Source organism: Bombus bifarius, unplaced genomic scaffold, assembly GCF_011952205.1.
Source record: "Bombus bifarius isolate JDL3187 unplaced genomic scaffold, Bbif_JDL3187 scf7180000008178, whole genome shotgun sequence".
Lineage (NCBI taxonomy): Eukaryota > Metazoa > Arthropoda > Insecta > Hymenoptera > Apidae > Bombus > Bombus bifarius.
In genome coordinates, this window is record NW_022884495.1 from 437707 (window position 1) to 447311 (window position 9605).

General features: G+C 38.3%; 1 protein-coding gene across 2 annotated transcripts; it reads left to right on the forward strand.

Moving 5' to 3' along the window:
• The first annotated feature begins 4215 nt into the window (after positions 1-4215).
• LOC117209534 (phosphotriesterase-related protein) lies at positions 4216-9587 on the forward strand. Of its 2 annotated transcripts, XM_033451673.1 has the most exons (8): positions 4222-4331; positions 4404-4509; positions 4857-5016; positions 6590-6780; positions 7535-7687; positions 7974-8138; positions 8551-8771; positions 9353-9587. In XM_033451673.1, the coding sequence occupies exons 2-8, from the start codon at positions 4479-4481 to the stop codon at positions 9482-9484; spliced, it is 1053 nt and encodes a 350-aa protein (XP_033307564.1). In that variant the 5' UTR covers positions 4222-4331; positions 4404-4478; the 3' UTR covers positions 9485-9587. The 2 variants fall into 2 exon arrangements, with proteins under 2 accessions (XP_033307563.1, XP_033307564.1); XM_033451672.1 differs by having other exon boundaries at positions 4216-4509.
• Positions 9588-9605: the final 18 nt, after the last annotated feature.

Consider the following 9605-nt stretch of genomic DNA (forward strand, 5'->3'; position numbering starts at 1 on the left):
CATAGGTATCTTTTTACCATAGGCATTTTACATATTTTAATAAATTATAAATGACTTCAATTGATTTCCATCGTTATATCTGTAATCGTTGATCTCCGCCTTTTTAAAGCGAGAGTCGTGTTTATTTCATTGTTACTCAACCTTTTACCACAGCCCATCGTGAAAATATCGATTTTACAAAGAACGCTTTAATTGCCTGAAATCTCGCGAGATACTGAACAGAATGTAAATATACTTCAAGCACGCTACCATTTTGTCAGGTCTCCATTTTATATTTCTACCATTATACATATCGCCGATCTAAGTTATGTTTACGTATTCGTTGAAGATAGTCTTCCAACAACGTTCAAAGTTTTTGCGCTACGATAATCTTAATACGAGATATTAGAGATGGCACGCGTGTATTATCTCTTAGTCTAAGAGCGTAGGTCTAAACGATTCTGAGGACCATAAGCGAGTCGGAAGTCTTTTTTCCCTACTCGCGAGTGTTCATCGAAGTATCCTGAAAGTCTATGTCATATATTTACCAATGACGGACCCAGTTATTGTTCTGAATGAAGTATACGTTGTACGATCACGAACTTTTTGCTGTACAGTAGTTAACGATCACTTTTAATTCTGGTGTGCCTTAAACATATCCAACTTGTTTCTTCCTTGTGTCACACAAACTTCATATTATCTCGATTAACTGTTATATTGATTCTTATACTTCGACGAGCGTTGGAAACACGTGTTTCTAGCGATCACTTTGTTCGGAATAAGTTGGGTGATCTAATACGTAAACACATGTCATAGACTTTTCGGTGGTGTTCAACTGTCGGAATATTATTTAATTGTATGCGACAAGAATCCCTTTATCACGATATGATACGCTGCACGACAGTATCTGGTGTTCATGTTCATAAGAAAATATATGTGCCGTATATTAGGCGCGTTAACGATGCGTTATTGTGTTACCAGATTCTACGTAAAGGTATGCATTCTAATGACGACAATGATTTCTGATATGTGCTGCATGAAAAATTGCACGAGAAGGTCGTAGCATTTTATATTGTATACATTCGAAGGAAAGAGAGATAACGAAAAAGGATAGACGAATTGCCGACTGAAATCTGTATATATATAATATATAAGCATAGATATATGTGATACGGCATCTCGTCCCATTAATTTTTTCAATTTAAGCACAACCCATATTTTTTTTTCTTCTTTTTTTTTTCTTTTACAAATTATCGTTTATTCGTTTGTTGAATTTCTTTTGTAAATGTAGTTTCGAATAATGATTTATTAATATTCCTGGTGGACTGAAGACGACTGTATATTTCTCATTTTTCTGTTTTACTCTTAGATTTATAATTCTTGTACAAAGTTGAGAAACGATGAATTTTATAGCGTTCAGAAGCACTGTGAAAAAAGACACGAAACTCGGGCTATTCTTTCTTTTTTTTTTCTTGTTAGTTTGTAATGTATGTATTTCTTTTTCTCTTCTGTGTAAAGAGGGAGATGTAAAAGAATTACGTTGAGATTTGTAAGTATAATACAAAATTATTGCGCGCGTAATTCAACCAAAGAGAATTTCTACGACGAAGCTGACAAGCTCTTTAATTAAAGAAAATCATTCGACAATTTTATCGGCTTCGAATTCAGATACGCTTGATGATTTTGATTTTTATTACGATAATTCTCTTCTTCTTTCTTCTTCTTCGTTTAGTTTTATTTATTTATTCGTTTATCGTTCTTAAACGATTTTTGCCTCTCCATACCCGACGAAACGAAAGTAACACGACTGTCCGAGCGAATAATCGAAGCTTCTTCCCTTTGACTTATCCTCGACTGTTGCCTACAACTCATCGATACGCTTTTTAGTTGTAAGGTACAGATAAGAGGGAGAAATAGAAAAAGAGAAAAGTAACAACGTCGTACAAACGGATTAACGTTCTACGAAATTGTATAAATGAGCCGTTACGAAACCTTTCATTTCCTCGCCGTGTGTTTTTGCTTTGCCTATCCAAGTCTTGTAATGGCGGTTCGGCAGAGTCGAAAGTTGCAGTAATTTCGAGGAACATTGTCGTGTTACTCGTTACGAAAGATGTATGTGCAAAATAAAGGCCTGCACTTTGTATAAAGCGTTACTTTCTTTCTAATCTCCGATATCGTAAAATGGGGGCTAATAATAATAAAGGGATACTTAGAATAAAAGTAACAAATAATTCATTTGTAACGACTCGTAAGAAATTGTTAGACAAATATCATCTATTTTTATGTTTCTCAACAGGAAAAGGAAAGAAAATTGCATTTTTCTGTGCGAACACTATACTTTGAGAATTTTTTCATATTAGACGTGGCGATAAGTTTTCGACCAAACGCGATAATATTAAACTAAGTGAAAACGCCGAGGTTTTTTACGAGACGTAGACCGATATCGCATAAAGAGTTGGCCAATGAAGAAGACACGAATTTGCATAAATATCCGCGGTCTAATACGTACGATTCTGCGTCTCGAAAATTTCGGTAGTTTTATAGTTCACTTGATACTACTGCGTTTTATCGAATAATTACTCAAGTACTCGCAATAGCTACGATCGACCAGTTTTGCAATAAAAATTGTTCAAAACCAAGAGTTCTGTTCGGAGAAGGAACGAAGTTATAAATATGTGTAAATTTATTTGTCGCCTTGTTCCTTTTCTCCAGCTTTTATCTGTGCAAATGATACGAGAAACAATTTGACAAAGAAATATGAATTTTAATATTGAACGAGCGAACACTGTTATATACAGGGTGGTTGGTAAATGGTGGTACAAGCGGAAAGAGGGTGGGGGGTGATTCTACGCGAAAAAAGAAGTCGAAAATGTAGAATAAAAATTTTTTTTTTTTTTAATTTTTCCATCGAGACAACGATCTACAGTGAGATCCGTTATAACGAGACGCGATAAAGTGCACGCGTACCGACCGAAAATTCAAAGTCGATTTTCTCGAAAACGAAGCCTCGAACGAAAAATTTGTATTCTATATTTTCGACTTCTTTTTACGCGTAGAATCACCCCCTTTCCGCTTGTACCACCAGTTACCGACCACCCTGTATAATTATGCGACATCGGTTGAATCATTTAACAGGAAATTTTTTATCAATTATTATTAGTAAAATTCTCTAAAATATCGTTGCTCGTACGTAAAGAACAAAGTCTGTCGGCTCGGAAACTTTTAAAATGTATTTATCTGTTACTATAAGTTAGACAAAGATACGAATCTTACGAGAATATCGATTGAATTTGTTCTTTTATAATGATATTAGCGAACGTTCTATGCGATGCGAGTGCAGAGATACTGGAAGTTACATTATTGTATAAAAATAACAATTCTGTCTTATAGAGATAATGTATATGTAAAAAAAAATAAGTAATTAAAATAATTGAAACTAAAGTGGCAGTAGGAATTTGGAAAACGGTAGCTCTACCTAAATAATTAGTCAAATTGTTTATTATATTTTGAGATATAATTTATTAAAGTAATCCAAAGTATGTAACGAATATTATTAATGTAAATGTTTGGATAAAATGAATGATAATAATAAGAAATCTTGTAATTAATCCTCTTTATTTAGATTATAAGACGTTGAACGAACTTGCAAATAAATATTTTTAAGCTTTTAATTTCATTCGACGAAATGCCGAAAAATCCGTTACGACCGAAATACGTTAACTACGTTCCATAACTATAAAATCATCCTAATACAGTGACGTAAGTCGGTAGGTTGCGAATTTTCCTAAAACGATGCGTTTCGCGTTTATCATCCTAAACAATTTATTATATTTTTTGTTTACTTTTATATAAAAAATAATTCCGAAAGTCGGAGCAAGTTTAAATTCTCGAAAACCTGACTTATGCCATTATGACCTTCGATCCGACAAACATTTCCTCATTTGTTATTTTTGTCTCAGACATAAAATGCTCGCGTCTGACCTCGTTACATTAAAAAGGCTATCTATCGTTTTATCGCCTTTGAAATTTTTTTCCTGCCTCTTTCAAAGATTTCCAATTGTTACAGCGAATCTCTTTCGAAAGATAATCCTTGCCCAAGCGATCTAATTTAATCGAAATAAATTTATTTAATCTATCCGATTATTCGATAAACAAAGACTCGCCAAGACCTCGTCGAAGTAAGCGTGTCGAAGGTCATATTTTTACTACGTACTTTACCAGTGTTACAACGCATGTAAACATAAAACGTCAGTGTGTGACAAGTAGAGCAAGGAATTGCACGTTCTCCAGCGTTTCTGTTCGCAAAGATCTCAAGAACTTGATTGCAAACGGAAAAATAAGATTATTTAGATGTGCGATACTTTCGTTACGTTATACCGTACAAACGCGAATTAATTGTCTTCTCGCTTACTTTGTGTCCGCAGAAATTGTTCGGTGGTCTGTTTGTGATTTTTGAAAATCCGAACACGCAGGAAAACTGGTACATAATCGTGTAAAGCATGGCGCGTGCATCCGATTCTGTGGAAACTGGTAAAGTATACAACGTACTTGCGTTTATTTTCGGAGCTCTTTTAACGAATCGAACGAACGTTATTGGCGAAACTTAATACGCTACGAATTACGATACGATAATAATACGATAAGTTTGATAGTAAAAGGACTAAAATTAAAAAAAAAATGAATTGTACGTATAGATTAGAAGCTATTTAATTACGTCAGTTGAGGTGAAATTGTAAAATCGTAGAAGACGATTATCTACAAGTCTATAAGTGGTATCTCGTAACTTTTACATTCTCGTTCACGGTACTCGTTAACATTTGTCGTTAAGTTATCGTGCGCGTTACAATCGCGTTATTCAACTACGATTTCTTTTCAAGTTCTTGGAAAGAAAAATGCGAACCAGCTTGGAAGGACCCTTACGCACGAACATCTATCGTTGAACTTCGCCACGTTTTACGTACAGCCGCCAGGTCATTTGAAACGGTTTCTCGATGGCAAGATCGAGCTTCGAAACGTCGGAATGTTGAAACAATATCCGTAAGTGCGATAAACGAAGCTCGAAATTCAAACAGCGGAAAGCTACATTTTTATTTAATCAAACAGGAATTTCTATCTAAGTTTCATTCGTTCAGAGAGTTTATCTCTTTTTCCTTTTTTTGTACGTGGAGGAATCCTCATGGACACAGCAGAGTAGTGTCGGACTCCTACCGATTTGAGGTGGTATGATGTTAAACAGATGATGATGCTCGGATGTTAAACAAACGATAGTTTATTAAGAAACGATTCAACGGACAGAGTCGACAAATAACAATTAACGGATATGATCAACAAACAACCGGTAACGATTAACAACTAACGATTGACACCAAGAGTTCAATCGACGCGTTGCTATACAATGTCACCGAGTACTTGTTTATTTCACGGTGCAAGACAGACTGCTGTCCTTTTGTTCCGTGGCCTGTGCCGCCACAGACTAAAACTCCACGATGATCATCCTACGCGTATGACAGCGGTGCTCCAGGAACCTCTTACGAATTAACTTCGTCCTCTTGTTCGAGCCAGTCCTAATAATTCCTCACTATTGAATTTGGCGTTGAGGGGGGCCGTTGCCCCTGGCGCTATCGCTCCTTCCGGTCGTGGTCCGTTGGGACGGCGATGGAGCGGCTTGTCACGTAATTTTTAGGGTTGGTTGGTGGAAATAAAATATAGTTGAGTCGTAACACAACAATTAACTTTGTTTTAATCAACCTTTATTGTGAATTCACCAATCACAATGTAACACGCACTGAATTAACATAAATCACTCCAACCACGTTATGTAAGACTTAGTTACAACGATACATTAAGTACGCGACTTATAAGGGTAGAGACCGATATAGATATGTTGACTATTCTAAGGATACAGAATAAGTGAAGTTTTACCGACGATACTGTGTCTGAGGAAAGCTAGGGGTGGGTGTGTCTAAGGACACGGGACTATCGGATTTGTTGATGACAATTTTGGTTAAGGAAGTGAGGGCAATAGACACCATCTCCGATTGGATAATAGGACGGTTGGTGGACCAGGAAGGGTTTTAGCCGCCCTCGCGAGAAAGTTGCCAACGGAACATACCAGATGTGGAGAAAACCAACTTTCTAAGCTAACACGTGGTAGACAATAAACGTAAAGGGAAATTTAAGACAGGTAATACTCGCTTGGTCCGAAGGACCTTAACTATAAAAATGCCAAGGCCCCTGGTGGGCACTTAAGACTATTGAGGGTGCGCGCCAAGGATATGCAGACATCTGGGTGCCATCCTGTCCGTGGTGTGTGGCCTGGTCTCTGATATGAATTGACGTTACAGGCTCTAGGTCGCCTGACTGCCATCCTCCTCCGTCGTCTTATCCTACAAGAGCGAGAGCTTTTCTTTCTCTCCCTTTCTGCTCGCTCGCAGAAGAGGCGGACGGCCTCGTATACCTGTGACCCTCTCAACATCGCTTCTACAATCGCCGAGGGGGTCAAATTCAAATTCCCTTAGCTACGTTCTACGAGAAGTAACAGATCGTAGCTATGGTATCGATTTAAGCGGACATAGGCAACGATTACGACGATTTGCTTTTCTTTTCACAGTTACAGTAGCCCGTATAATTTAATATACAACGATCAATGCACGGAGGACGCTATTCTGGAGGATGTAAGATTGTACAAAGAATTCGGCGGCGGTACTATCGTGGAGAATAGTAATTACGGCTTGCAACGCAACATTCCATTCATGAGGAAAGTCAGCCAAGTGACTGGAATTAACGTCATCGCCGGAACTGGTAACGTACTTTCGCAATTAATCGATGAACACCAGATTCGTCGGTGAAATATTCGGTCGAATACGAACGTCCGAGAGCGCATTTTGATGTAACTTAAAGAATCGTTCGAGACAAATTTCGCTATACGTACGCGAATAGCCACTTTGCCAAGATAGCAGGATGTACAGTGACTGGGAACATCGATCGTACGCCGAGCTACCTTTCACTCGTTGGTCAATTAGCTGTGTTCGACGAGTATACTCGTCGCCGTTTACTTGTTGCGACACGTTCTAAATACGCGCTTTTCGAATAGATCGCAACAGCTAACTGGTTAACGCGTTAGCGGTACGAATGAACAGGTGTTGGTCGAGGGTGGCGGTGATTTAGTTGGCTGTGTGTCAGCGAATTTGGATTCGAACGATTACTATGCGTTTTGATTCAACGTCAAAATCCAAACATCGTTTCGGTCGAGCTAAAATTTTGATGCCACCCCGCGAGGTCGCGTAACGCGTGTCCCTGCTATTTACATTTTACGGTTTATCGTTGGACGTTCACGTACGTAAGTGAAGCAACTTTCTACGGTAGATGTAACGAGAGGTCAACTAAAGTTCAGAAATTTACCGACACACGTGGAGCATGGTGACTTTTTCGAAAGGATCGTGCGACTGGATACTCTTCGAGCGGATCTCGTATTCGTTTTATTACAACGTCGAATTTGTTTCCTATCTAATTTTGCTAAAATCCTATCTAATTTCCTATCTGATTTTAATAAAAGGTTACTACGTTAGCGCAACTCAAACTAAGGAGGATCTGCTGAAAGAAGACATGTACGATGTGATGCTGAAAGAGATGACTATTGGTTGCGAGGAGTATCCTGATGTAAAAACAGGATTCATAGGAGAAGTTGGAAGCACTTGGCCGATCACGCGTACGTATCTTGCGTTGAATGTTACTCCGAGAAATCCATAAATTCGTAGTTCAATTTTACACGATTAATTTTACACGATCTCTTTTATGATCTTTGTAGCTTGCGAAAATACCTTTTATTACGTGAAATTAATTTGTACACGAAATATTCCATAGACATTCGTTTGTCTTAAATGATCTCCGCGTTTCGAACGGCGTACCCCAAATCTTTTTGTACGAGCTTTTGTACGAGCAAAGTCGAATACTTCTGATTAATCGTACGAATCGTATTTCGATTTCTCACGTAGCTTTCGAGAAACGGGCTATCCAAGCAACCGGCGAGGTCCAGCAACAATTGAAGTGCCCTGTCAGCTTTCATCCTGGAAGAGATGCCGCGGCACCCTTGGAGATAATGAGAATTTACCAAGAAGCTGGCGGCGATGCGAAAAAGGCGATTCTCTCTCATCTCGATCGTACGTGTAATCATATGCCATTAAACGATACGCGTTGTTCGACGATAGATATCTGTTAAGGTAAAGAAAGGATTCGGAAATACAAATCGTTTACTTTGTTTTACACACAACAGCTATACATATATCTGACACTCTGAAGATCTCGACAACCTTCTTGCACGCACGCTAGTTCTCAACCGACTCTTCCAGATTCTTCTAACATCTGGCAACAGTCTTTTGTCTCTACTAAGTCTGGACGCCCTCTAACGCTTACACACACATTCACATGTACAGTTGTAAATGTATCATCTACCCAACAATATCGTCACGTTAGGCCAAATATCGATATAAATCTTCATTTCGTGCATAACGTGGCACGATTACCGATTGTTTTGTTCTTATTACCTGGTTAACACGATTGGTAAATCGACAGGAACTATACCGAACCCGGAGGACCTTCTGCAGTTCGCCGATGACGCGAAATGTTACTGCCAGTTCGATCTTTTCGGATGCGAATGTTCCTTTTACCAGCTAAATCCATCGGTGGATATGATTTCCGACGCACAACGAATTGATCGTGTGAAATATTTTCGGAGTGACCAGAAGCTGGATCGTGTACTCTTGAGTCACGACATTCACACGAAACACAGATTGGTACGTACTTAGACATTGTACCGAATGAATCACGAGACTGCGGACGTTTGTACAATTTCGCGTTCTTATAAATGGAACTGAAGCTGAATATGATAATCGGTACGCTTTGGATATTTTATGTATCGTGTATTCTATATGCTGTACGCCCCGCTGCTTAGACTGACCCCCTTGCGTTCGTGTAAGGAGGTTTGCCCGCGTGCAGGCACATTTTGGCCGATCTTTAATCGTCAATAATTAAAAAACAAAGCCGAAAACGCAATTTTTTTACTCTTGATTTTCATCTTATTTCGGCTTCAAGAATCATCCTTTAAATTTTCTGACACCTACGATTGAAGACCCTGTATATTCACGTAATAGAATCTCGAATTCCAATTTAAATCTTATCCGATCAATCTTTAAATGTCTTGTTATATATATATATTTATGAATTATGTACGTTCTGTAGATGGACGCACCTTTAAATTTCCAAACGACGCACAAACGTCCGCGGTCTATTTATTAAGGATATGATGGAACAAAAGAAATACGAAAAAAACCCACTGTCGACTGTTCTAACGAAATTCTTTCATTTTTAAACGAAGATGGAGTTTGGCGGACACGGATTTTCTCATATTTTGAACAACGTCGTGCCAAAAATGACGCTGAAGGGTTTCACTTCCGAAGAAATCGACACGCTGACTATTCACAATCCAAGAACGTGGCTGACCTCTTGAAGCCTTCCAGCGAGAGGTATCGCGAAATCGGAATCAAGGCGAAAGAATATTTGTATATTTCTAAGAAATTATATTTCAAATAAACTTCATGTTGTACATACGAGTTTGCGATAAGACCGAT

Bases quoted from the DNA above. Each gene is read 5' to 3' on its own strand.
- LOC117209534 (XM_033451672.1), top strand. From the start codon at position 4,479: ATGGCGCGTGCATCCGATTCTGTGGAAACTG. The intron at 4,510-4,856 runs GTAAAGTATACA...TTTCTTTTCAAG, and splicing joins ATCCGATTCTGTGGAAACTG to TTCTTGGAAAGAAAAATGCG. The intron at 5,017-6,589 runs GTAAGTGCGATA...TTCTTTTCACAG, and splicing joins GGAATGTTGAAACAATATCC to TTACAGTAGCCCGTATAATT.